Raw genomic sequence first — 27741 nt, 5'->3', positions numbered from 1 at the left:
TGCCAGATGACGGATCCTGAGCTTGCTACCCAGAATAGATGCTTGTTCTTAAGCTAATTGCCCCCTTTCAGCGATTCTCAAAGAACCGAGTGCCAAACTTTCTCTGCTCTGAAAATTCCTGGAAAATGCCTGACACTTTCCATTATGCGTCGGAAAGAATGCTTTTAAAAAAGCTCACTGGCAAAATAAACAGCTGTTTGTAATCGTAAGATCATAAAAAGGAGTGTTTTATGAGCAGTGGAAAAAATATTCTGGCTCTGCTGAGCTGCCTCAGTGGGCTCGGTTCTGGCAGATTTGGGTGATTTACGGAGTTCCTTTGCTTGTGCTGGCCAAGTGAGCAAGGATTGGGATTGGCCACCTCCTCCTGCAGCCAGGTGAGCAATGCTCCAAGTGGGACGAGAGCACCTGGAAAACCCCGTTGCTGCCCTCATGGATCCAGGCAAAAATCCCATCTGGTCCCGCATGGGACCGAGCTGAAGCTCGTTAACAGAAGCCCCTTGGCGCTGTCTGGTGGGGATGGTGTTGCTTCACCACTTTGTAGTACCAAGCACGGGCTTGTCTGCAAATGACCATGAAAATCCCATCCTTAAATTAAAGCGTAGCTCTGGAGCCAGCAGTCTGGTTGAATTGGATACGAAGATGCAGCCAGGGAATACAGGATCAGCCCAGGAGTGATCCGACTTGTGGCTAGCTCTCCCTTTGTTCGTGCTGGCTTTAAAATCAAGCTGCTCATGCGATAACTGCGTTGCCTTGAAGTTCGGCTTGTTAGGAGTGAAACTAGCAGCAAGACCAGAAGGCAAAAATGAACTCTCGTATCCCTTGTTAGAGCTTGAAAACAATCGAAGCTGGCTTTCCCCCTCCATTCTTTGAGGGGGTTTAATAAATGAGCTGTGAAAATGTCTCTGGGGAGAGATGATTTTTTAATGTGGCTATCTTTTAAGCATATGCTTGCCTTATCAAGGTCTGTAACAAAGTCTTAGAGCGGGGAAATACCTGAATGGGCTGGGCTCTTCAGTGCCCTTAATTCCCAGGGGAGCTGAGCGTGGCGGCACGGAGAAGCCAGCTTCAGCCTTGGGGTCCCATGGGCGGCCGGATGGGTGCACACACTCTGCTGCTGGCTTGGCAGGGCAAGCAGGAGCTGCAGACCAGGGAAAGCTGTGGGCTGCACAAGACAGAAAAATGGGAAACTTGGAATCAGTGATTTGTGGTTTTCCCTCTTTTATGGTGATCCAGGTCCACGTGGTTCTCTGTGCGCATTTTTGGTCAAGAAGCTCTTTTTTTTTTTTCTACTTTTAAAATCAAAAGTTTAGTGTGCAGCTTTCCTTTGGATTCGTGGCTCCTTCAGCGTGAGGATAACCTCACCTGGAAAACTTCAGCAGGGTTTGTGCTGGAAGAAAAGAGCACGACTCCTTCCAAAGCCACGTGAAAAACGTCTACTATTTTCCGTATTGCTTCAGCCAGCACAGGACGTGCTCTGCATTTCTAGATGAACTTCTGTCCAAGAGAAGTCAAGGAAGGAGCCTGGGAATGGCTTTAGAAAAGCCCTGGCCGAGCACGGGCTCCCCCCGAGCCGTGTCGGGGCCGGGGCGTGCGGCAGCCGCCAGCTGGAGCCCGACCAGGGCCACGCACGGGGACGGCGGCGCCGGGACGCAGCCGCGGCTCCAGGCTGCCCCGAGCTGCCCCGTGCTGCTGGTCTCAGGTGCTCCCCGATGGCTTCTCCGTCCCTGGGTGCTGCCAGGGGGGAAGGAGGAATGGGGAGTTACTAGAAAACCAGAGCCACGCTTCAGTTCATGCTTTGGCTTGCAGAACTCAAGAAAACTGCTGATTTAGCCCTTGGTTCCCAATCCCTCCTAATTAGTCCTTGTTTCTTGTCAGCTGCGGTGTTTTAATGGCTTTTAGGGCGATATTTCACACTTAACACTTGCAGCAGTTCATCTCCACGGTGCAGAGCTTGGCAGGATGAATTTGAGATGAGACAGTGGAAGAACTGAATATTCAAGCCGTCCTTTCCTTTGTTTTCCGTTTGTCTTTAAATCCCACTGTTTATCCAGAGAACTTTTCCCCCCGCTTACGCTTCTTGTCAGGGAGAGGTTCGCGTTTGCCAGGGTCTGTAGGACATGTGTTTCCTATCTCCCAGCCTGTGGGATGTCGGAAATGTTTTGCAGCCCAGAGGAGGAAGATAAGGCTCCTTGGCTCGTGCGTCCCCTGGTTGAAGCCGACCTCCCGGCTAAGTGCTGCTTGCAGTCTCGGGAGTGAGCTTGCACAGATCGCAAAGCAATGGTCAGCGTTGCAGCTGTGTTGATGTTTTTTTCTCTTCTGTTACTTATCCATCACTTATTGCTGGCACCTACGCTGTCTGGGTGCCCATCCACACCTTCCCAGGGCACAAACCAGTTGCTTTTGCTTCTCATTCCCAGGTGCCAGCAGTGGCACTGTCTGGGTGCGGGTGTCACCCGGCCACTGGTGACAGCAGGGTGGCGTGGGAGGGCAGCGCGCCCTGCGCAGCCTGGGCAGAGGCTCCCAGGAAGGGTGCTGAGCACGGTGCTGGCTGTGCCCCGCTGCCTCTGCACTCATTTGGCCTCTTAAAATAACCAGCAAGCGCCGGCCCTGTCCCTCAGTGTGCATAACCAACCCTTTTATTTTTTTTTTTTCCAGCACAGGGAACAAATAATCTGCATCCTGTACTCAGTCCTGAAGGTTAAAAGCTGTTTTTGTGCCAACTTCATTATGTGGAAGCCAAATGCTTCTACCAATTAACTTATTGCCATGTTGGAGGGGGCTCCAAAGGCAGATGGAGCGGCTGTGCTGGCAATATTAATGACCGCCTTGCGAAGGGTGAGAATTTCAGACGGAGTAATGTAAAAATGTGCTAGGGAACGTGCAAAGGCAAGTTCCCCGCGGCGCTGCTGCGGAATACCAGGGGATGGTGTTTCCCTGCTAGCTCTGAGCACAGGCTGCTGCTCGGGGTAATAAATAAAGCCCGATTTCACAGCATCGGTGCTGCACGGCGCTGTCTGTCGCTCAGGGCTGTCGGGGTTGCAGGTGCGCGGGCAGGCGGTGGGGATGAGGCCAAGGCAATGGTACGGGAGGGTGGGAGACACGTCGACCACCGGCTTTGCACCGCCAGCTGCTGCGGCTGGGGAAAAAATGGTTAAAAATATTGTCGTGGGGGAGCGGGAGGGAAGAGGAGTCAAGGAACTTGTAAGAAACGAGCATCTCTGGCAAAGATGTCCCATGTGGGATTCGAAGTGGGCCAAAAGGGTTTATTAGAAGCGCCCAGATGGGGCGGTGAGGTGGTGTTCCTCGGATAGTTGGCTGACACTGGGGGCTTGTGATATTTGGCTTGTAATTCTTGGAAAATCTCTACAAGACACACTTTATGCCAAGAGAATAGTCCAATAAAAGGTATTTTTTTTGTTGGATTTCACAACTGTGAGCTCGACTACAATGCAGAGTGACTGGTTAAGGGAGCGCAGATGAGAGCTGATGACTCCCTTCCTCTGACTCCCCACCTGTAATTAGGATCTCGGTGTGCACAGGGCAAGGAAAATGGGTTACCCAGCATTTCGAAAGGAAACGCCAGTGCCACCGAGAGAGGCAGGCTCGGTCCTTCAAGCAAGCTTCCAGATAACCGTATTTACATTTTTATGTAAGGTTTTGAAGAACTGCTGTATCTTTCTGGGTCCCCTCCCATTTCCCTGAACTGCTCCGTGTCGTTGTGCTGTCTGAAGTCTGTGTGTCAGAGCTCAGGGATGAAATGCCAGATTTGCTGCTGCTTTGCTCCGTCACCGCCGTTTAAATGCCTGGGGTTTGAAATGAAATGTCAAAGGCATTTTGCATGACACGGAAACCAGACGTGCTCCACGGCTGTGTCTGGGAAGGGCAGAGCAGCTCCGTTACCTACACGGGCTCTTTTGGGGAGGTAGGTGGTGGGATCTGGGCTGAGACCCAGCACCGATGGCTCGTGGCCACAGCCGGGTCTCCAGCCCTCCTGGGGGATGGATGGGGGACGCGGTGCCTGCACACCACAGCTGGCTGTAAGGTGATGCCACGGCTCCAGGGCCCTCAGCCGGGCCTGGGGAAAGAGCCGGTGTCTGTAAATACAGCTCACTTACAGGATTAATCGCCGGCAGGTGTGTTCCCGTCTTGTCGGTGACACCTGCTTGCGATCCGGTTACGGGGCTCGGAGATGGAGGCAGGGGATGGCGTGGAGGTGGGTCGGGGCGGGTGGGAGGTCTGCTTGCGGGTCTGGTGATTTCCAGGCTGACCCCCCCGAACCCCGAGAAGCATGGGCTCTGAGTCCTGCAGGCTTGGAACAAAATCATCCCATGTTTCCTGAACTGTGACTGCCCTGGTTCCTTAATCATGCCCAAGCGATTGCCCTGGTGATGCTCTGGGGACAGCAAAAGGGATCGTCTTGGGGTCAGAAAGCAGGGAAAGGAGAGCACAGGAATTTTCTGTTTGGAATAGGACAAGCCAGAAGGGTGGGGGAGTCTCTAAAGGAGGAATAGTGCTGGAGTTGCCCAGGAAATTCAGATCTTTAGTAGCAGAAGAACAGCCACTAAGAAAATTTAATAATAAGTCATAGACTCACAAGCTTTTTTAAGGACAGAGATAAATAAAGTGCTTACTCAAGAAATGCCTTGACTAAAATTAAAGCTTTGGTACTCGAGTCCTTCCTCACCGTTGAGTACTGTAATTTCCAGCAGGAAACGTGCAGCGCTTGACAAACGCCCCCTCGGAGCGCATCCTGCAGCCACCATCACGAACGGGTCCAAAAGCCCCATTCCCAGCCTGGCCCCACTGCTTGCAGGGCCTCAGGGCTGAATGCGAATTCTGCTGTGGTGTAGGGCCGGAAAGCTTAGAGACCCCTAGGGTGGGTACGTCTGCCTTTCACCTCCGAAATCCAGATTTGCTTCCCTTCTGCTTGTGCTACGTAGGACTCAGCCAGGCACTGAGGTCCCTGGGTTGGGACTGGAGGATGGTGGAAGGGCCGATGGCTTCTTCCCAGGCTCTTCAGTGATGACAAGTGGCCAGGGCTTCGGTAACGTGAGATGTAAACACCGATTCTCCAATTCATTTAGCTACCAAAGGGGTTTCCTGGTGCAGGAGCCTTTTAACCCCTAAGGCATCCGCATGATGCCAATCAGGCCATTTTGCTTCATTAACCTTTTTCCTCTGTGTAAAGAGAAAACCCTTCTTGGGGTGTCGGGGCGTGCGTGTTTGTGACAAGTTACATCACGTCACTTACACCATGTGCTGGGGCACACGGGCAGCTCCTGTGGCACATCCCAATGTGGCTTTGGGGACACGAGTCATCATTTATTTATGCCTTGGGGGACGCTGTGGGCTCTGGGATACCCTTTGACATGGGCAGGGCAGCTCTCCGAGCTCGTGGGAGCCTGCAGCACCCTTCTCCACCCAGGATCTCGATGTGACTAAATGCACCTTTGGGTGTCTGGAGCAAAGCCCCAGGTCCCTGTGCTCCTCCTTGGGGCCAGACCCTGCAGAGGGAAGCCAGGCAGCATCATGGGAGAGCCAGCAGGGGAAAGGCAGCTTTTCCCAAGCACTTGTTATTTATAGCTCTTGCTCTGCGTGATTAGCAGTTGGCTAATCACTAGGGGACAGATGCTGCAGTCCCTCGGATGGGTGGCCGAGGGACACAGCAGGGCAAGCATTAACCGCGTGCCCCCCGATGCTCCGCCACACCGAGCAGCGTGGGATGGACGGCCGTGGAAAGGAGCTTTGCTGTGCAGGGGGGATTGGTGCCTGCTGCTCTCAGGCCTCTCCTTAGGCTGCTGGGGGATTTGGCAGGGCCATCGCTGGGGCTGGGTTTGCACAGGGTGCTGCTCCGTTTGGACGAGGTGCCCCAGGTTCACTCCCCCAGGCACCACCCCACAGCCAGGCTGGGGCTTAGTGGCCGTGGGTCCTGCTTTGGGTCAGCAGCAGTGACCGAGGAGCTCCTGGACCAGCCTCTGGACAGCAGGGACAGCAGGCTCTGTGCAGCATGGAAATGGGCTGCCTGCATGAGTGTCATAGGTGTCATGTGCCCTAAAGCTGCTCCTGGTGAAACTTGCCTGCCTGAATACTTTTTCCTTTTCCGTTCACGTTTTTCATGCTAACTCACTTCCTTGTCCCTCTCCTTAAACAAAGCAATATCAAAGTTAAGCAAACCATGCATATTTCCTAGTAAATTGTAATAGGATGACTCATAAATACACCTCCCTTCCACCCCCCAAAGTAACAATAATTGCTATTTCATCTTAGCTGTGCCCTGCCCCACCTGCCTGAAGTGTCGCATCGCACCCCGCAGGCTGGCAGCCCGAGATGCAGCCCATGCAGAAATGAGCTCTGGAGCCCCTCTGCTTCCTGCCCAGGATAACTTCCAGGACTTGGTTTTCTCCTTTTGCTAGCGAAAGGATCAGCTGCTGCCCTGCACAGTGCTTGTGAGTGCTGGGCAGGCTGCTGAAGGCCACGTTGTCCTCCTCAGAGAGTTTCAGGCTTCCACTTTTCTTTTTCCAAACTCTCAGTGACCGTTCTGCAAAGGTAGAACACTATTTTCTGATTAAACTTAGTACTCTGGTGATCTTGGCTCATTTCCCACTCATGCCATAGCTCTTGTGTGACCTTGGGGTAACACTTAACCTCTCTGGACGAGAGTGCCTCTGTGTAATAGGACTGCAGTATTTCCTTACGGTACCAGAAGGACAGGATGATAAATTAGTTCACATTATGTAGTGCTGAGATACAACTGTGATAGATCCTCTCCCTGGCGTTATCTGCGCTTTCAGCAGCATTACACGGCTCTACCAGGGAGTGAATTACCTCCTGAAAGCATAACCGTGGTCCTCACCCAAAAGCTGCAAGACACAGCCCCAGCTCTGAATAGCAGCAAGTGCAATTATTCCTTTTCTCCTGTGATTTTAAAATATTTCTAAGTATTTCTGAAATGGGAGCCTGGGTGCGGCTGGTCCTGACTCCGGAGGGCTGCAGGAGGAAGGTGGGGTGAGCGCTGGCTGCCTGGTAGGAACTGAGCCGAGCCGAGTACAAATCCCCTTACCGCCAGCATCGGCTTTAAAGTTCAGGGGATTGACGGATTTGTTCCCACTTCCCACGTCCTGCCCTATGCGGAGCCGGAGGGATGCTGCCGCGTCTCCTGCTGGCATTTGCTGGTGGGTGACTTTCGGAAGCCGTCGTCGTTTCTGGTGCTATCACTACGCTTTCTGTCAATGCCTGTTTGTTTGCTCGATTCCTTGAAAATGCATACTGCCTGCGGGGCATGAGACGGAGAAGTCACCCACGTGTGGTGCAGGAGAGTTACAGGGAGTGGAAGGAAAATGCAGCACGTGGCAAAAATCCCACGGAGCAGTGAGACAAGAAGCCAGTAGTTGAAAGAAATGGCCTGTGGACGTGTTCCTTAAAGATGTGGCAGGAAAGTCATAGGAGAAGGATGCGGACGGTTATCCCAAACCACTCGGGCTGGAGCATTCAGGGAGGATTGGCGGCGATGCTGCAGGAGGCGCCTGCCTCGTGCACCAAAACCCTGTAGCCCCAGGTCTTGTGCTGAAAAATTTCCTTTTTTTTTTTTTTTTTCCAGGGAATGGGAGCAAAGATCTGCATGGGGACTCCTTTGGGGCTGCGGTGGGCACAGAGTGTCAATAATCTTAGACCAGTACTCCTCTCCCGTGACAAACCTGACTTCCCACCTTGCCTGTGAGCAGAGAGCGCATGGGTCTGAAGCATGGGGCAGGTGGTTACGGGGATTTTTGGACAGGGAGAAGACGCTTCACAGTTAGGGAATCAAATGTGTGTATTCCTTCTAAATCAATGTTTTTCATTATCTGAAACTAAAAGGGTTTTCTCTTTGTGGAACCATTGCTCTGTGCTATTCAATCAGTTTTAATTAAGCGACTGCAATGCATTAAATGGTGCTGTAGGAATCTTCTTGGGACCACTAGCTGCTCGCGTTTTACTGCTCCTCTTACAACCGTAAATAAGGATAAATGCCTAATTGCTACTGAGAGTGTCCTGCTGGACCTAATGAGCTGATTACAAACAATCCTTCATTGAGGAATTATTTAATTGTATCTGACTCCAACCAGAGACTCCCCCTGCCACTGCCAGCCATGCCCGTGTCTGCTCGGTCTGCCTGTGAGAGGCCAGGTTTGGGGTCGAGTTGCAGGATTGGGGCCAAGGAGGAGGAATTTGTTTCAATTGCCACTCCGAGAGGCCTCATTTCATTACTCCAGCCCTTTCCCGGGGTTATTTGTACCCAGGGGAAGTCCATGAGCTCTGCCCTCCAGACGAGGGCAAAGGCCAGTGCCGAAGCAGAGCTGGGGCTCCCCGAGTGGTGCTGGGCGTTGGGTGCACTGCAGCCAGCAGGGACGTGGTCCTGGGAATTCTTCGAAGAGCCAGGTTTTGGCCAGAGTGGGATCGGAGCCCTCAAGTCAAAGGGAGAGGCAGCATGTGCTGGTGTCCAGGGGGAAATTGTTCCCTGGGGGATCATCCATAGTTCTGCTGCTGGAGCAGAGCTCTTAAAAGATGGAGAAGGACCTAAAAGTGTTTTAACAGCTGATTTTTTTCCCCCTTTCACTGCGGATTTTGAGTGGCTTACAAACAAAGTGCTTGGAAATGTTTTGTATTTTAATTATGGGTATGTGAGCGTTGTCTTTGCATCAGGAGACACTTGAGAGCATGAAGCTCACAGCCGAATACGCGCAGGGCAATGACGTGCTTGGATATGTTTTGTATTTTAATTATGGATACGTGAGCATTGTCTTTGCATCAGGAGAAACTCGAGAGTGTGAAACCTGCAGCCGAACACATCAGGGCAATGACCTGTAATGTGGGCCAGGCAGTGTTTCAGCACCATCCAATTCACCAGCACGGCCGCTGGGATGAGCACGGCGCGTCCTCCTGGGGGGTGCTGTGGCCATCAGCACCTCTCTGCTCAGGGTGTCCCAGGGGCTTGTCCCTGCTGGTGGGGACGTTGGGTTGGGTTTTGCCAAGAGGAGCAGGCTCCAGTTTAAAGGTCCTGTCCTGGGGTCAGTTATGCTTTTGTGCAGTGAAAGCTGATGTACTTACACAGGCGTCTGGTTTGTCTGGGAAGAGGTCTGGAGCAATACTGGGGATGTATTTCTCAACCCAGTCTAACAGCTTGTGAGAACCGGCGTTGCAGCAAGTCATCAGGGAAATGGAAAGCACCAGGCCAGAATGCTTCTGAACTCTGGTGGAATATTTGGGGGAAAAGGCATCCAAGTTTGTCTCTCTGCTGCCTGGCGCTAGAGGAAAGTGGAGCAGGGACCTGGCTTTTGTTGGTGCTCGGCTACAGCCTCAGTGCTGGATGAGAGCTGCGTTTAAGAAGCTAAATTCCTGTCTGATGGAATGACAGTCTTACAATGGTCTGTGTGAAATTTCAGGCTGAACACCACAGGTCCAGATTTCGGACGGGTTTTGGGTCCAGCCAGCTCAAAGGCTTTTGGAGCAGCCCCAGCCCCAACCCACCCAGTTCTGGGGCTGCGGCCACCCCCAGAGACAGCAGTAGGCACAAGGCTGAGGAGCTTGCAGAGCTCCTCTGGCAGGAATCAATTCTTTCCTACACTGTGCAACAGGGCCAGGAGCAGCTAGTACTGAACACCATGTCTGGAAGAAGAGATTTCATCCTCCTTCCCCCTTTGCACGGGAGCCAGAACCCCACACTCCACGAACTTCCAGCCTGGGCTCCCATGTTGATGTCTCCCAGCACCAGATGCTCCCAGTACCACCAGTACCCCCAGAAGCACACTGGTTCATGCCCCGTCCCGCTGTGCTGGGGCGGTCCCATCACGTCCCATCCCGTTGCGGAGCAGCCCCGACAATGGGGGCTGTGTTCAGCAGCAACGCCCGGCCCCGGCAGCCCACCTACACGTGCAAGCACGGCAGCAAATTTCGTGCTGCGTGGCGAGTCGCACCCACAGCTGCCCCGGAACAAAGGGGAGCCCAGCTCTCGCTGCTCCAAAGGCGGGGATGCGCTTTGTGCGTGCCTCCTTGTGGGTTTTATTATTTGTTCGTGTTCCTTCGGGTAGCGGCACCCCGGCGGTGCTGCTCAGCGTGGACACACGGTCGCTTGTGCCGTACAGGCTGTCCTCCCTGGAGGTGTCCGGGCCCTTCCCACGTTGTCCTGCCCACGTCCTTCGGTCCTGAGCAGCTGGGTCCCTGCTGTTCCCATCCACTCAAACTGCAGCACTGCGAATTTCTCTTCTGATACGCACAGAGCTTGTATTTCCAGTCCTAGTGCAGTGATGATGGGTAGGATGTGTGGTTTTGTACCAGCTGGGTGCACAGATCCCTGCTTTGTGTCCTCTATAGGATCGGGGTTGGACCTCAGTCCTTTCTGCATTGCCATTTAATGCAAAATCACCCCCCCACACACGTATGGAGATATCTCCTAAGCCTCTGTGCCAGGAACCTTGTCCTTCATCTCACAGACATTTCCTTCATGTTGGCCAATGCACAGTGTCAAAGCAGGTACTGAAATGCCTGCTGCCGTGCACCTTCCCTCCCGTGCTGTATCTGTGAATGAAGCAGGTTTTAAAGCATTTTGTGATCTTGTGAAGAAGCACCATTATGCGAGCAGAGTAGGGACACGAGGAATCTCAGTCTTGCTAAATCTCTGTTTGCAGTATTGGCTGGGTTAGTTTATAAGTCAAACTTTCGCTTAGTAACGGAAAGGCATAAAACCAGCTTATCCATTACTCAGTTTAAGCTGTAACTGGAGAAATGAACCGCTCTAAATAATGAAGACTACAGATCAAAATGATGTCTTCCCTTAGACAGAAAGCTAAAGAAGTAATTTGAAAAGCTTTGTTCAGCATGACCTGGTCCCTGAGGACTGCGAAAGTCCTGGACATGACTTTAATTACTGGCCCAGTCCTATAATTATTTTGTCCTTCAACTACTTTTATTGCAACAGCTGGATTGGAAAATCCTTTGAATGAGCAAAAAAGATCAAAGCAACACTCCCCCTCCCGGCCCCTTCGCAACCTGTGGTCTGTAATCTGGTGTAACTGGGACGCAGCGGGCTGGCGACTTCGTTTGGGCTTCAGCCCAGGAGCAGGGACACAGATGGCCCGGGCCCATCTGAGCAGGGCAGCGAGGAGGCTCTGCCTCAGACCCATCCTTGAAACGCAGGCGTCTCTGCAGGGTCAGGAACGCCGCATGGGAAACCTTGGAAGCTGAGCAGCTTGCTCTCTTAATGCTTTGAAAATCCTGGCCTGTGTGTGTGGCCTGCAGAGGGGTAGGAAGGATGCTCACAGTTCTCCCCCATCCCTTCCAATCCAATAAATGTGATGGCTTTCAGACGCTCGCTGTGGTTACAGGGCGCGACGCAGGAACAGCATCTCCCTTAGGAAGAGCGAAACCCAGGGTGAATGGAGAAACAACACAGCACTGCCAGTCCCCCGTAAGGGTAACAGGGAAAGTGGCCTTAAAAGTTGTCTCGCACTGGGTTTGATGCTGTCTGGGGTTCAGGAGAGCTGCGAGAGCCATGTGTCGGGGCCCTTTATTTGCCGTGACATCTGCTCCTCGCCGGCTCCCCCAGCAGCTTTCCCCGCGGTACCCAGAGCCCGGTGCTCACCGGGTTTTGTCTGTCGTGCTGGGCCCCCCTCCCCTCTGCTCCTGCTCCGGTCCGGGCTCGGGAACAGCTGAAGGGGCAGCAGCATCCCGAGCTGTGTCGGGTTATTTATATTGCATGAAGACGGGCTCCTCGTGCTTGCCAAATGGCCTCTGCGCACCGCTCCCCTGCCTGGTGACACGGCGCAAGGCTGCGCGCGGAGACGGGGAGGAGCAGCGAGGAGCCAGGCTGGGGATTTTCCACTGCTTGCTGCCCTGGCACTATTTCTGTCCTTAGCCGAGAGAGCTGTCTGCACGTCTGCTGCCCAGCATTTATAGCTCTATTACGGACAGGGCTGTAACTCAGCCGCGACGCAACCTCTGTGCTACGGTAGCCTTTCTAAGGGGATTTTTATTGTACGGATAGGGTGATTTATCCTCCTTTCCGCTGTCTTTTAATCTGCAGTGACTCTATGGGTTTATCAACAGCAAAATAAAAATGAATGGGCATGAAGACCCCAAGTGATGTGCTGCCCATCCCCAGGAGTTGGGATGGCTGCTTCGGGGAGTCCTTGGAGCACAGGGGCTAGAATGAGAACCCAGGGAGAGGAGTGGACGGAGTGTGGCTCAAAACGGGTTTATTTCAGTCAGGGGAGGTCCTGCCGTGCCCCAAACCTGCAGGCACTGGGCCAGCTGTGGGATGTTACACGTGAGGGTGAAGGCTTCATCTCGGTACCCGACCCCGGGCAGCCTCCTGCCCCTTAATGCCGCCGCCAGCCCAGCTGGAAAACTGAGCAAAAGCAGCAGGCTCGCTCACAAAGAGAGGCTGCATCTGGGCTCTGCTCTCCTTGGCCCAAAAATATCCCCGTAGCGTTGCAGTGCGCGGCGTTGTATCGGGAAGGGGAACAGCAGGACTGTGGTTGTTCGCCGTCAGCCGTGCAGGAGCACGTTTCAGGCCCTCGTTGGTGCTGGATCCGTGTGGCATTGCTTTCTTCAGCAAAATCCAACTCGTCATTTTAACCCAGAATAAAAGCTGGGTTTTGCTCTTTGCTGGGTGTTTCTTGTGCGTAAAATACAGTTACAAAATACAATACAATGAATTTTTTAATCCGCAAATCATCCTTTTTCTTTTCTTCTGTGGGAACTGGTCAGTGGTTTTTTCCCTTGCTCTGGGGAACTTCCCTTCAGTCCCTGGGGAGAGCTAAAAGGCTAAAAAGGGTGAGCCCCATAAGTCTGACTTCGTCCATGGAACAAAGCAGGGCTTGGGAGGACAGGGACCACGGGCTGGTACCTGAGTCACCAGAGCCTGGGAAGTATTCCTGGCACCATTAGCAGCCCCGTCCCTCTGCACAAATGCGTTTGGATCACAAGCACTCTCTCCCCGCAGCTGCCAAAGGGAGGAAGGCAGGAAATGGGGCCGTAAAAGCGCGGTGACCTCTGCTCTGTGTGTTTTGCAGCTGAGGACCTGAGCAGCCCTCCTGCGCGTGCCAGCGGCCAGCTCACCTCGGGGGACGCAGCTGAGGTCGTGGCCTTGTCCCGACGTCCAAGATGGTCTTGCACAGACACCACCTCACCTGCGCAGGGATAGCCTTCGCCCTGTACCTCCACCACCTCGTCAGCGCCATCGAAGTCCCTCTGGATTGTAAGTTACATTTTACCCCTCTAATAACTTCTGCTTGAATGGGAGACGAGGCAGAGCCGAGAAGTGCACGGAGCAGGCAGCTTTTCTGCTCCAGCATAAGGGTTTTTTTCTTTTGTTTGTTTTGGGGTGTTTTTCCTTTTAAACCACGTGCCCTGCAGAAAGTCACCTTGGTCACTGTCAGCTGCAGTCAGTCTGTCTCAACAGCTGAGCAAAGGACCTGCAGCCACCCACCGAAATGGGACGGAGCAGCAGGGCCACGCTGGGGAGCAAACCAGGCCCTGGCAAGCCTTTAGCCCCTTGGCTTAAATGGAGCATCCCAGGATTTTTCTCTCTCTCTGTTGGGACTTTTTGGTTAATTATGCAAGAGGAGTTATGTTTTATTCAGAAGCACAAGAGTTGGGGGATATGGAGCGAGGAGCAAGGGGGTCAAGGGATGCTGTTTCTGCTGAATGAGCATCTTCAGGCCAGCACATGGGAAATGGATGACTTGTTTGGATGCGCCTGGGACAAGCGTCTGTACTGAGAGTGTGCTGCTAAGTCATGGCTCAGAGGCTCCGGTCCAGCTACTCTTCTGGAAACCAGTTTCATAATTTCTTTGTGTCCCAGCTTCCTCCTGTAGAGGCAGTTAATAATAATCAGGCTGTAGCTGCGGGGAATCTATTCTGACAGCGCAATGTACAGAAATCCTCCAGCGAGCAGTGCATTAGTAGAAAAAGCACAGCTTTCTGCTGAAGTGCCGGGGTTGTTCTTGATGGCAGAAATTTCTCCCGTGTGGGTTGCTGCCTGCAGAGCCCTGAGGGTGCCGGCCGTACCCGGGGTACCTCCGCTGGGCAGCAAAAGGCGAAGAAAAATCTTCAGGCAGTGGCTTTTGGCTGAAATTTGGAAATAAGTGAAGAGAAGGAATAGGAAAGCTCAGGTTTGCCGAGGGGAATTGATACTTGTGGAACTTAAAAGCGTGAGGTGGGAGTCGCAGTGCAATCACTTGTCTGTGCACGACTTGAGTCCAAGTTCCTGCTCTGCTCCGTTCCAGATGGTTGTGGAAGAACAAATCTGGTCCTGGGGTCACTGGGACAGAAACACGGCACTCTTGTTCCCAGCAATGGGAATTTATGTGGTGCACACAGCCCGGCGGTGCCTTCCAGGCCTGGCTTTGTTCACATCTCTAACATTTCAGAAGTGAAGGCAGCCGGTGTGGAAGTAGGGGCCAGTGCCATTGGCCAAAACTGAAGGCATTTGCAAACAGCACTATTCTGATGTTTCTTGTGCTTCCTATCAGAAATGGAATAATTTTGATATTTGCTTGTAATGTGACCTTAGAAAAGTAAGAAAAATGCTGACAGCTGGTGGAGAACTGCTCAAGGCAGCCTTGCTCTCCAGCTCACCATTTCCCTGCCCTCCTCCTCCCTGCTGCCCAGCACCTCCAGCACTTAATGAGCCTCCTCCTGCCATCCCTTGCACGGCAGATATTGCTAAATACACAGCCCAAAAACTGCAGAGACTCTGTAGAGCTCCATGGAGATGGCTGTCTTTTTAAGCTTCCCTAGGTGCTTTTCCCCTGCCCCACCCCTAACAAGGTTTATTCTTAGGATAAAACCTTGCCTGCTGCTGTCCCAGATATATATACGTGCCTATTTTACTGGATTTTACAGGCACCTTCTCCAAGTTCGACCATCACCTAAAAAGCCAGCTCAGGGTTTATCAGCTTCTGATTTGGGGGGGGTGAAACGGGGAAATCGGGGTCAGCCTGGCCATAGGGTAGGGGGTGACATATCCAACTCCTGCAGCTGACCCGCTGGACCATGGGGACACCAATTCCCCAGGTGAGCCCACCCAGTGCCTTGTGCCCTCTGCTCAACCCTGCGAAAAAAACAGAGGCTACCCAGGCAGTTAGCAGCTAACAGGATGCTCGGCAGCAGCTTCTCCCATATAACACTAAGTAGGTAGATCAGAACATGCTGGAACTGTAAAGTGAATTGCGCATAATATTTGCAGAGCCTCCAATAACAGTATTATGTTTATGTGTGTGCATAATATGTCTATACAGGTTTCTTCTTCAATTAACCTTTTTTCTTCTTTTTCATTACGCTTGCACTTTGGAAATAACAGCAAATATTCAGAGTGAATGTAAGTGCTGCCCTCGCCTTCTGTCTGTGCATTTTAGTCTCCTCTGCATGTCTGGAATGGCACGAGGGGTCGGGGCTGGTGACGGCTGTGGCTTGGTGCGAGGTGTGCCTGGGGCATTGCCTGCTCCTGTGCGGGGCTGGTGACAGTGCGGAGGGCAGAGGGGACAAGTAGCACGCACCCCACACGTGCTCCTGGTGGCTTCTTCAGGTGTTGGAGGGCTCTGAACCACAAATTTCATATCTGGCCTGGGGAAGACGCCCAGATCTGCTGCAGGACAGCAGGAAGAGGCTTCTCCCTCCCTGCACGACCTTCCTCACCGCTGTCATTTGCTTTGCAGTGCCTCAGCCCCCCACGATCACCAAGCAGTCCGTGAAGGACTACATCGTGGACCCGCGGGACAACATCTTCATTGAATGTGAAGCCAAAGGGAACCCCGTTCCCACGTAAGTGCCTCTGTGCTGGGGCCCTGAAGTTTGTTAGCACTGGCCCTGGAGCAGCTGAGGCTCCCGGCAGGTCCACGTTGGCCACGTTGTCCCCAAAGCCAGCAGAGCTGTGCCACTGGCACCGGTTGGCACAGGTAAAGCTCTCAGCAGCCATGTACCAACCTCTCCCCTCTCCTCCCAGCTTTTCCTGGACGCGGAACGGGAAGTTCTTCAACGTGGCCAAGGACCCCAAAGTGTCCATGCGGCGGCGGTCGGGGACGTTGGTCATCGACTTCCACAGCGGGGGGCGGCCGGAGGACTACGAGGGCGAGTACCAGTGCTTCGCCCGCAATGACTTCGGCACCGCGCTCTCCAGCAAAATCCACCTCCAGGTGTCCAGTGAGTAGGGGGGCATGGGGCTGGTCAGAGGAAAGCAAGGGCTGCTTTGTAGGGGATAATGCGGACAACACCTGGTGCTCAAACATCTCAGCCTGCTGCATCCATTACCTGCATCGGGATGCATCCAGCCACAGGGCAGAGATAAAACCCAAGGGATTAGGGCTGTAGCCAACAGCAAATGCTTGGTATAGGTTTAAGGGAAGCTTGCAGGCACAGAAATGAAGTTTGCATCGAGGTTGTTCAATTGAAACCAGGCCAGGCCCGGCGGGATGGAGGAGGGAAGGGATCTGCAAGGCGGCTGCCCTGCCCTCCTCACGTGGTGTCTGTGCTTCCCATGGCAGAGTCTCCCCTGTGGCCCAAGGAGAAGGTGGATGTGATCGAGGTCGATGAAGGTGCTCCGCTGAGCCTGCAGTGCAACCCGCCGCCCGGCCTGCCCTCTCCCGTCATCTTCTGGATGAGCAGCTGTGAGTCGGGGAAGCCCCTGCCCAGCCCGGCCCTCCGCTCCCCTCTATCACCCACCTGCAGGGTTCATTTACCCTAATTATATTTAGAGTCATTATTGCTAGCTCAGAACTTGGTGGCACCCACACGTGGCTTGGGTCAGGGGTTTGCTTTTTGCCTTCACGGGGTCACCCACCCGCAGGAGGCTCTGACTTGTTCGAACTCCCCCCGTGCAGCCATGGAGCCCATCCACCAGGACAAGCGCGTCTCCCAGGGCCAGAACGGCGACCTCTACTTCTCCAACGTCATGCTGCAGGACGCCCAGACCGACTACAGCTGCAACGCCCGCTTCCACTTCACCCACACCATCCAGCAGAAAAACCCCTACACCCTCAAGGTGAAAACCAGTAAGTGTCACGGTGATCGCTGCGGGTGGGTCTTCCCCAGCCTCCCTCGGGAAGGGTTCTCCTTTCAGGCACCCTGCTTCAGTCCTTGACATCCCGGAGACCTACCAGGCAGAAGAGTGGCATCCTTCCCTTTTGTTCAGGATGGTAGAAGTTGGGATGAGGACTGGCAGGACCCGGGCTGCTGCGCTGTGGTGAGGGGGAGCTGGTTTCCTCCCAGTGCCCCGGGGAGATGCTCGGTGCAGGTCCACGCAACTGTGATGAACTGGAAAGCACTGCAGTGCAGATGGGGCATTCCCCCATCCTTAGGGAGAAGTACAATGCCAAGTGATCTTTCCCTAGTTTGAAACGTTTGAAGCACAAACCATAGCCTTTGTTTGCTCCAGGTTTAGATTTATGGGGAACCCCCAGCTGTGCTGGTGCTGCACGGGGGGACCGAGTGTGTGTCCATTGCCTGACCAACGAGCCTCACACAAGGCTCAGGACTTAGCGGCTGTCCAGGAGCTGACGCTCAGCCCTGGGACGTGGCAACAGGAGGGCTGGAGCCTTTGGGCCTGAGTGGGTACACACGGGATGTGCTCAGGATGGCCAGAAATGCTCAGGATGTGCTCAGGATGGCCAGCGATGCTCATTGAGGAGTATCTCTGGGGGGCAGGTGGAGCAGGCACAAGGCTCCCCCTGACCCCTCCATGGGCAGGGGGCCCTGGTAGCCTCCCCTCCAGCAGGGAGGCTGCTCGGGAGGAGGCCGGTTCCTGATGCCAGGGCATTTTCCACCAGGCACCTGGTGGGAACACGGGCAGGGGGCCACCAGCTGAGCGCTGCAGGGCACGAAGCTCTTGCGATGGTGCTTCCATCGTGTGCACAGCACCGGCACAACCTCGGCTGTGAGCAGTGTGAGAGCTGGCTCTGGTGTGGGGATCACTCCTGAGCCCCAGCTCTAAGAGCTTAACCAGATCTCACAGCAGCTGAGGCTGGAGGTAACGCTGTTAAAGCCTCCCGAGAGCAGGGAGCGAAGCGCGACGTGAGACGCAGACAGGGCCGGGAGCGTTTGGCACTTCTGTCGTAACACCCTGCCCTCTGTGCAAAGCACAAGTGGAGAATCAGCAATATAAACGCTGTAAGCAGGCACTTTGCTGGTGGCGAGGAGTGTGCGCATGTAATTCACTCTGAATATTATTTGTCTGTTTGCAGAGCTGGCCAAATATTGCCAACGTTTACCTCCTGCTGAAGGACTGAGTCCTGAGTTAGCAGGAGCTGCAGAAATTCTGGCAAACAGAGATCCGTGCTCACTGGGGCCTCCAAGGCTTTTACCCTGGCGTATTGGTTTAGCTCTAGAAAAATATAAGGGAGAAATGCTGGGGGATTTCTGTGCAGGCAGCTACAAGCAGCTACACCCTGATGCCTCCACAGCATCTGCTCCCAGGCTGGGTGGCACTGGGCCCTCTCTGTAAGCTTTCCTTTGGAAATTTCTGTTGCATTATCAGATGCAGATGCTACGTCAGACCCCCCCAAGAAACCCTTGTAAGCTAAAAAACCGAGGCTCCAAGTTTTTCTCTATTATGATATAAAAAATCTTTATATGCCCAGCGTTCAGAGGCAACGCGTTTGTCTCAAGCTGTTCGGTGGTCTCTGCTTTAAGCCATGAGCATCAGCTGTCTTAGAAAAGTCACAGGCTGCTGGAAAACGATTGCATGTGCTTGCTATCTATCTTCTTGATGCAAGGAGAGATAAACACAAGGACTGGGGCGAGTGACACGTCTGTGCCTATTTTCCTGTGGAGCATTTTTCTGGTGGCTTGGAGCTCGGGTGGCTGCTGGGCTCCTTCGCTCTCCCATGCAGGAGCCTGCAGGTCGGGTGGGCTGGCAGTGGCTGGCAGTAAATGAGAGCAGCGTGCTATTGAGGGCTGATGGTTTCACATGGAACACAATCTACTGTAATTGTCTGGTAATTAAAAGGGATTTTGTAGTAGATTATGTTTTTAAAGCCTAATTGTTATTTTTTTTTTTATTTGTTCATCTTCTCCGTGCCTTTCTGCACCATTACGCCGCTGCCTAGCTGTGTCCAGTCTGCTCTGTGCTGGAATAAAGTAGCAGGAATACACTTACCTCCCTGAGAGAAAAATCATTTTCTTCTCAAAATTGAACTGTTTTTTTTCGAAGACACAGATGTTGTTATACCAAGAGAAAAACACTTTGAGGAAATGTTTGTGATACGATTAGGTGGTGTTTTTCATGTATTTAACTGTCTCTCCGTTTCTTAGGAGGAAAACAATCTTCTTTTCCTCTCCCGTGTCGCTGTGTTATGTTGCTGTTTGTCTCCTAAGGCAGCCGTGCTCCGAGTGCCTCTCTATTGCTTCTGCTGCTGCCTGCCCTGTCCCCAGGGCCATGGCTCTGGTCCCCGTGTCACCTTGCCCCGTGCCCCTGCGCACCGCCGCACGCTCCGTGCCACTCGGTATGCTCACGCTCTTTTGTTTATTGCAGAGAAACCCCATAACGAAACGTCCTTACGAAATCACACTGACATGTACAGTGGTGAGTCTACACCGGCTTCTGGAGCCCCTCACGTGTTAACCCCCCTGTGCCTAACCCGACTCACCCCGTGCTAACCGAGCGTTGGGCTGGCTGCGAGCAGCATCCCCGTGCCTCCCGTGTGCGCGCCCCCGCTGGATGTGTGTGGTCCCTTCTGTCGTCCGTCACCCAAACTTTGCAAAAACCAACGCGAGGAAGTGAGCCGAACAACCCAACGGTGACCAAATCCCCTCCAAGTTTTGGCATCTTGAAATGATCGAGGTTTAAGCTAATTAACTGGATACGCAGAGCTCAGCTCGGGAGGTATTTGGGTTAATAGGATCTGGCACAAGTGGAAATGTCTGGGGGTGAGTGAGTCCAGCGGCTCGGCCTCAGGAAAGGCTCCTGAATTAAAGATAAGACCCACGATCGCTCTTTTCGCTGTGTTCAGAACAAGCATCTATTGCACTTGTAGCCAAACACGGGCACTGGCTGGGAGTTAAAAAAAGCAGTAGTTGGCTTTCTCAGTGCTTTGTGTCTTTGCGGTGTGGTTACATGTGTTGAGCAGGGAGGTTCCCTTTGGAGACTGCTTTTGTGTGGCTCCCTGGGGCATGATCCTGTCCCTGAAAATAGATGGGAAGTGATGGGACAACCCAGGCGAGGTGGGCAAGCAGCCCAGGCTGGTTTCACTGCCCGGGGAAGCAGAATGGGGAGATGGGGCTGAGCACGATGCTGGGAGCGCAGCCATCACCAGGCACTGCTGGGGATCCCGCTATGCCCCCGTCTCGACCCCTTCCTTCTGTTTCCCCCCCCGGAGCCCCAGGTTTCTTCATGCCCCTGCTCTGTGCCAGGCCGGAGAGCCGGGCTGGGGGGGCTTCGGTGCCGTGGGAGCGTAACTATGAGTTCAAGTGGTGCTGAGCAGCGATTTGCCTCCTGGCTTTTGTCTCTGCTAGAAACACGTGCTTGGTTTGGGAACAGGGACCAGGATCTTGCTGCCTACCAAAGGTTGGGGCGAGGGGGATCTGACCCTGAGCCAGATCCGAGGTTCTCCTGCGCGTGTTGCCAAGTGACGCAGCCACGGGGGATTTCTCTCCCCCCGCAAATACTCCTCTGAGAGGCAGAGATGGCTGAGAGGCAACAAAGGGAAAACGTTTCTGGCTGGAAATGGGGCTTGGGTCTGAGTGGGAGGCTTATCTGAGGGGTCTGAGCATGCTGGGGACCCAGGGGCAGCTTGCAGCAGCACCTGGACGAGGTGGGGGCAGCGAACGGGCTGGGCATGGGCTGAAAGAGTTCGCAGAAACAGCTGCGAAAGGGGCTTGCAGGCAAAACCAGCTTCAATGGGAAGTGCACAAATTGAATCACGTTTAATAGAGGCCCGTGGGAGGAGACGTCTCCCTGGTAGGCGCACGGTGGCGAGAGCCATAAATACAGCTTGCGCCTCCCCGAGCGACGGGAGCAGCGCGGGCGGTGTTTGTGCTTCGAAGGGAACGCACAACTCCGCGTCTGCAGCCCTCGTGGGCTCGTGCTGGTCGGGGTCCCTCAGTCTCCCGCTGCACGTCTGTGCTCAGGGAAAAGGGAAGGTGGCAGTCAGGTGGCCAGGTATGAAATACAGACCTTATCTGCACAGGCTCATAGATTTCTACTGATTTCTCTTTGTAGCCACCTGGAATAAACTGCATGCTCCTGGCGCTGGCTGGGCTGTTTGCATTTAACGTCCCCTGGAATGTTTTATGGGTCTGGTGGATTCAAATCCCCAACCCAAGCCCTCTCAATGACCTGTGCAAAAGTGAGCTGCAAACCAGAAACGTCTTAATAATTCATGAACTAGTGAAAAAATTGTGATCCTCGGCCCTTTTTCTTGTTGATAACTCCATGTTTCTGCCCGCAACGATCCCTCTGGGTGCTGAAACCCACCGCAGCACGGCAAGGAACCTTAGGGGGAAGGGCAGCGGGGGACAGAAACCTCTGTCCCCCCGGTATTTAGGAATTTGGGAGGTTTTGGGGTAGCTGAAGGCTTTGCAGAGCGGGATGCAGGCAAGCTGGGAGGCATCGTCCCCTCCCCTGGAGCCTGCCCCGGAGCTGTCATGCCCCTCAGGGACATGGGTGGGTGAGTGCAGGGGCTGGGTGATGTCCTGGACAGCACCCATGGGACCAGGCTGATGGTGGGGACGTGGCTGAGCCCCCTCACCCCACAGCTCAGAGTGGGAGCAGTCGTTTCCCCCCTGCGAAGAGGAATTACCCTGGCAAACTGTCTGCAGCTCTGAAAGAAAGAAAAAAGGATCTCCGAGGATTAATTGAGAATTTTATTAGCAGGAGTTCATCACCTTTTTAAATAATGGAAGTGAAAGTCTTTTGTTCTTCCTTTTGGCAAACCCGTGGGATGTTTGCAAGCTGGCTGGCTGTGCAGGAGGCGAGCAGATGGGATGTGTCCGGGTGCGCATGTTCCTGTTATCGCCTCTAAGTGGGAAGGATCTGCAAGTTGATGTGCAGTTTTTAAGTGCTGTCAGGTCGGGACTTTGGGGAGGGGCACTTGGTTCCTCGGGGCGAGATGCGGCTGGTTTTGAGATGTTTTGTTTGCAGCTGAACGGGTCCAGTTTCATAGAGGTGGGGGCAACAGCAGCAATCTATCGGGAGCAGAGCCTGTTTTTGAGCACAAATAAACAGCCGTGGGATTTATTCTTCTGTTCCATCCAAGCAGAGGAGTGAGACGTTGTTATTTGTCTGACAGCTTCCAGCTGTAGCTGCCGTGAGCTCAGAGCTGGTACCTCTGCCCGAGATAATTTCTGGCCATGTCCTATTAGAAATAGCAAAACCTTTATCTGTAGTCCTCTGCTAAGGCAAAAGCTTCTCAGCTACGCAGTGTTGCTGTTAGGTTTATTAAACAAGTGGATAGCATACTAATTTATCTCCCTTATTTATAATGTTCATCATTAATATATGGCTCGTAAAATTTGGCTTGCACTGCTGCTTATCTCTTCCAGTTATGCCCTGGGCTCCCGAGCAAACAGGTTCATCGCAGTGAGGTACCCAGCCTGTCCAAACAGGCTGCAGATTGCTGGCGAATAAAAGCCAATATTGACTTATAAAATGGTACATCCCCTCTCCTGATCACATAGAAGAGAGAAGTTCACGGGTCTGGTCAGAGCTGTTGATAAATGCTGATTAGAAATCTCGCCCCTGCCTCTGCCACCGATCCGCAGGGCTCTGGCGGGGGCGAGCGGCTCTTAGCCGGGGAAATGAACACCTCCAGAAGCAGGCGAACACAGAGCAGCACGCCTGCCCGGTGACCTGTCCCTTCGAGATGTGCCTGTCCTGGTAATCCAGTAACCAAATAATTAATTAACCCTCTGATGAGCCCATCCCGGCCACTAACTGTCGGTGTGTGGGAGCGACGTGATGCATGAGTGTGGCCATGCCCCGGTGGGTGCGGAGCCATTTCAAAGGCATGGTTTGATTCCTGCTTGGTTTGTTTCTTCCATTTCCTTCGAGGGGCCTGGCCACAAACATTTCCCGATTGAACTCCATAAATCGTCTCTGCCCTCTCTCTCCTTTTTCTTCCCAGCCCTTTCCCTGTGCCAGAGCCCAGGCAGAGACTTCCCAAATAGCTGGGGGCTTCCCAGTGCGGGTGAGGGAACAGCCAGGCTGCCACCGGCTCATTTGGCTAATGAAGCTTTTGGGGCCAGCAGAAAAGGGCTAGGTCTGCGCCCCAAGAGCTTGCTCCTACCCCAGGGTGGGCTTTCCCCCTGAATTGCTTCATTTTTTGCAGTGGTCTCGTGCCAAACCTGCCTGTCCTGCCCCATTTCCTAATCTCATAACTTCTGTCTCCGCTACTGCTGCTTTCAAACCCATCTCATCCTGTGTTGCCCTCACTGATCAAGATCTAGTTTAATAATTCCAATTATTAATGGGATTTATTCCATTAATATATTTTTCTCTCTCTCACAAAGAGACCCCCACGGTGTGTATCTGTAGGGAGTTGTCTCGTCTCTTCCCCCGTTTGTCTCCTGTTAAACTTTCCTGTCCAGTCCTCAAATTTGTCCTGGTCTTCTGCCATCCTCCAGCTCCATTTCCAGACGGCTCGGTCCTTCCACCCAGCAGCTCCCAGTACCAGTGGGAACCTGGGGGTGCTGCCAGAGCCCCCGGCACTGCTGGGATCCTCCGTGTTGGGGACATCTCTGTGGCAAAGTGGCGCAGCTGCCCAATACACCCTTCTCGTGCCCGTTTCTCATCGCTGTCCTCCACTGAGTGTTCTGTCCATCGGCATTTCCACCTCTCATCCGACTCCAGCCCACGTCTCTGTGCTGGAGGCAGGGGCGGGCAGGATGGGTGCTGCCCCACGCGGACCAGGCTCTCCTGGTGCACCATCCCCGCTCCCTCTGCCCATCCTCTCCTTCCTCTTTCACCTCTCTGTCTGCCCAGCATCCTCTCTACACCCAGTCTTTTTCCTTTAGAAATGACTTCAAGCTCTTCTCTAGTTTCCAGGTATGTTTTGGGGTGAGGTCTGTGTGCCAGGCTTGGCCAGGAACTTGCCAGCTTCCCCAAAAAGCGCCGTGTATCGCTGGCCCTGTCTTATTGCTGCAGAGAAGGAGAATTTAAAAGCACCGTGGTTTTGTTTTTTTGTTTTTCTTTCCTGCTGATTTCAGCCCGAGGGGTTACGGAAACGACGCCCAGCTTCATGTACCCGTACGGGACCTCGAGCAGCCAGATGGTGCTCAGGGGGGTGGACCTCCTGCTGGAGTGCATCGCTTCAGGAGTGTACGTACCGGGCACGGGAGCGGGCGGGTGCCAGCAGCCCCAGTGCTCTTACAGCTCAAATGCTGAGTCGCTGGTGGAAACACCTTTGGCTACGAGAAGGGAGCATTCCCTTCCGTTTCTGTTAACTGCTGTTAGCGACGCTCCCATAACCTACAGAAGGGATAAGAGCATGCAAGGAGACAGCTGAGTTTTGCAGTACTGTTTGGAGAAGGAAGTATCTCTGGATACTTGCTGTGCAAGGATGGTTTCCCACCGATTTGTCCTGACAGCTATTTGCAGATCTCTTAGGTGCTCCTTGCCTTGCTGTATAAACTGCAGGTGAGGACACTGGGGGTCCATGGGCCTGCAGAAGTGTCCTGGGCACGGAGTGGGACTTTGGTCATGCTCCTGTGGTGTGCTGCACCATGCTGCTGCGCACCTTCAAGCGTCCCCAGGCACGAGGGGGGACACGAACCCTGCTCCTCACCAGCTCAGGTCGAGTTTTAGGGGCTGTAGTAGGAAGGAGGGTGGCCCAGCAGTCCTCCCTGGGTTTGAGAGGTTCCACGTGCAGGATCATCTCTTGCTTTCTTAGGAAGGTTTTTCTCATCTTGCAAGTGCGTTTATCTCCTTCCCTCTCCTTAGACCAGCACCAGACATCATGTGGTACAAGAAAGGAGGTGAGCTCCCCGCAGGCAAGACCAAGCTGGAGAACTTCAACAAGGCTCTTCGGATCTCCAACGTCTCGGAGGAAGACTCCGGGGAGTATTTCTGCTTGGCCTCGAACAAGATGGGAAGCATCCGCCACACGATCTCGGTGAGAGTGAAGGGTACGTCGCCTTTACCTTGCCATCTTCTTCACTTTCACGGCCAGAAATTGAGGGGGGAAAGCGTGGTCTGGGGGCTTCCCACGTGGGCTGTGCTGCATCCAGCCCGATCAGCATCTCCAACCCGCCCTACGGGCAGTGGGAGCTGTGGGCTCCGCTCCCCAGTTGCATTTGTTTGCAGAAGACAGAATGGTTTGGGTTGGAACCTCTGATGGACATCTGGTCCAATTTACTACGTGTGTAACCGGTACGTTTTTGTGTTTTAAAGCTGCTCCATACTGGCTGGACGAGCCCCAAAACCTCATTTTGGCCCCTGGCGAGGATGGCAGGCTGGTTTGCCGAGCCAACGGGAACCCCAAGCCCGCGATACAGTGGCTGGTGAACGGGGAGCCCATAGAAGGTGAGCCGGGGGGGGGGGGGTCTGCACCTCCTCTGCAGAAATGGAGCTGAGCACGAGCCAGAGCTGCCGTCAGGGTGCCAGGCACCCGCCGGGTGCTGTGCGGGGTCCAGGCATTGCAGCACACAAACCACCTGCTTGGCTGGGGCAGGGCCAGCCGAACCCCATCTGGAGGCTGGGAACACCGTGTGCCACCATCTCCCTTTATCTGGGCTGAGAGGGAAAGACACATCATAAAACACAGGGTCTTGTGAATTTTAATTTAAGCTTTGATTTAATGTGTCCTCTCCGTCTCTCCCGTTTTGAAGCTTCTCCGCCCAACCCGAGCCGCGAGGTGGCTGGAGACACCATCGTATTTCGAGACACCCAGATCGGCAGCAGCGCCGTGTACCAGTGCAACGCTTCCAACGAGCACGGCTACCTCCTGGCCAACGCCTTCGTCAGCGTCCTGGGTAGGTGCCCGCGGGGACAGGGCAGCCCCGTGCAGCTGCTCCGCGCCTGGCTGGGGAAGGAAAACCCCAGAAGTGGCCGTCAGGACCCTGCAGGGTGTCAGGGCATGAAATGCTCCCCTGCAGAACGGCGGCTCCTGCTTCTCTTAGTAAGGAAGATAACACCCCGTATTCAAGTTTTCCTTGGATGTTTTCCCTGTTTGCTTTCCTTTCTTGTTAGCTGCTCTGAGATTAATGTACACTTACACACGACCTCTGCAGCTGGGTTTGGGATTGAAAGTCCATTGCCATATACCCGCAAAGCCAGGCAAAGGGTGAGCAAGCGCTGCTGGAGCTGAGGTGTAAGCTGTTCTGTGGGTGAAGCTGGAAAGGGGAAGAGAAATAGGAGTGAATGGAGCAGCTCTGATGAGTCTTGAAAGCCTCAATAAGGACCAGTGAACAAAAAAAAGGAGATGGGCGACAGGACTGGGAAGCGCAGGGCCTGGTTTGTGCTCTCGTTCAGTAGCTGGGTCTCTGGTGCTTGCAGACGTGCCACCACGGATACTGGCCCCTCGCAACCAGCTGATCAAAGTCATCCAGTACAACAGGACCCGGCTGGACTGCCCCTTCTTCGGTTCCCCCATCCCCACCCTGCGCTGGTAAGCACGGCAGCGCTTCCCCTGCCGGCTGGGAGGGCTGGCCGGGGCGGTGTCCTGCTCTTTCTTCCCTTACAAGAGTTCTTTGTACGGCTGTGAGGTTTAAGAACGGCCAGGGGAACACGCTGGACGGAGGGAACTACAAAGCGCACGAGAACGGGAGCCTGGAGATGAACATGGCTCGGAAGGAGGACCAGGGCATCTACACCTGCGTCGCCACCAACATCCTGGGCAAAGCGGAGGCTCAGGTTCGCCTGGAAGTCAAAGGTGGGAGCTCAGGAGCAAAATGCGCTCTTGGATCCTCTGAAACTTGCTGCAGAAATGAACGTTTAAGTAAAGGGAGGTTGACGGTGCGCTCCGACAGTCTGCACTACAACATTTGGAGCTGGGATACAGAAATGGGTAGAGATCCCTTCTTTATGGGGAAAACAAAGTTATGGGTACACTGAAGCTCTAGAAGGGCTTGGTGTGGATATCAAACTGCGAGATGCCATGAGCATTGCAAAAAGAAACACAAAGAGTGCATCAAGAATAAATAAAACATTTTCAGATGGCAATAAAAAACAGTAAAACAATAAAAGTTAAATAAACCATTTTCAGAATCAGGTTTCTGTTGGGTTTTCCCTGTTCAGCAAAGCTGTTTGCTGAGTCAGAAAAGTGGGTATTTGTTAAAGGGTCAGCATGAATTAATGGTTTGTTAAATGAGTTTATTTGCAAGCATTTGTAGCAGAGATGGTTTAGCGAGCTGACGTGCACGTTTGTCCTTTCCAAGAGACACCGCTGTCAAGCTTTGATCGAGCTCCTGAGCTGAGACCCCGCAGCTCAGCCCCTGACATTTCCTCTGTGACTTTTTGCAGACCCCACCAGGATTGTGCGAGGCCCCGAGGACCAGGTGGTGAAGAGGGGCTCCATGCCTCGCCTCCACTGCCGCGTCAAGCACGACCCGACGCTGAAGCTCACGGTCACCTGGCTGAAAGACGATGCACCCCTCTACATTGGAAACAGGTTTGTGTTTACCATTTCTGTGTTGTCTCTCCAAAATCGCTGGGATTTTTACTCCCCGCTGCAAACTGCTTCAGGAGTCACCGGGGATAATAAGGAGAAACGTTGAGTTCCACCTAGGCAACATCTGCTGCTCTTGATGCTTTCAGCGTTATTAGCTCCTTCCAACAGA

At 53.6% G+C, this 27741-nt stretch overlaps 1 protein-coding gene across 31 annotated transcripts in view; it reads left to right on the top strand.

Annotated features, from left to right (window-relative positions):
* The window catches only part of NFASC (neurofascin), a 117541-nt gene that overhangs the window by 51302 nt on the left and 38498 nt on the right, over positions 1–27741 (top strand). For 16 of the 31 annotated variants that reach the window (XR_014575545.1, XM_083812166.1, XM_083812152.1 and 13 more), the window contains 14 exons: positions 13047–13231; positions 15338–15355; positions 15693–15798; positions 15980–16176; positions 16518–16640; positions 16854–17024; positions 19502–19552; positions 24172–24283; positions 24905–25089; positions 25355–25486; positions 25792–25935; positions 26459–26570; positions 26668–26834; positions 27425–27572. Coding sequence is in view for 30 of the 31 variants with exons in the window: in XM_083812166.1 (XP_083668292.1) it covers positions 13138–13231; positions 15338–15355; positions 15693–15798; positions 15980–16176; positions 16518–16640; positions 16854–17024; positions 19502–19552; positions 24172–24283; positions 24905–25089; positions 25355–25486; positions 25792–25935; positions 26459–26570; positions 26668–26834; positions 27425–27572 (1760 nt within the window). In the remaining variant the exon portion in view is untranslated. Of the gene's footprint in view, positions 1–13046; positions 13232–15337; positions 15356–15692; positions 15799–15979; positions 16177–16517; positions 16641–16853; positions 17025–19501; positions 19553–24171; positions 24284–24904; positions 25090–25354; positions 25487–25791; positions 25936–26458; positions 26571–26667; positions 26835–27424; positions 27573–27741 lie in introns of those variants that run through there. The other 15 variants (XM_083812167.1, XM_083812144.1, XM_083812155.1 and 12 more) reach the window with 3 other exon arrangements.

Source organism: Anser anser (assembly GCF_964211835.1).
Source record: "Anser anser genome assembly, chromosome: 27".
Taxonomy (NCBI): Eukaryota; Metazoa; Chordata; class Aves; order Anseriformes; family Anatidae; genus Anser; species Anser anser.
Note: the sequence above shows the minus strand (reverse complement) of the source record. Positions and strands in the feature narration are given on the sequence as shown.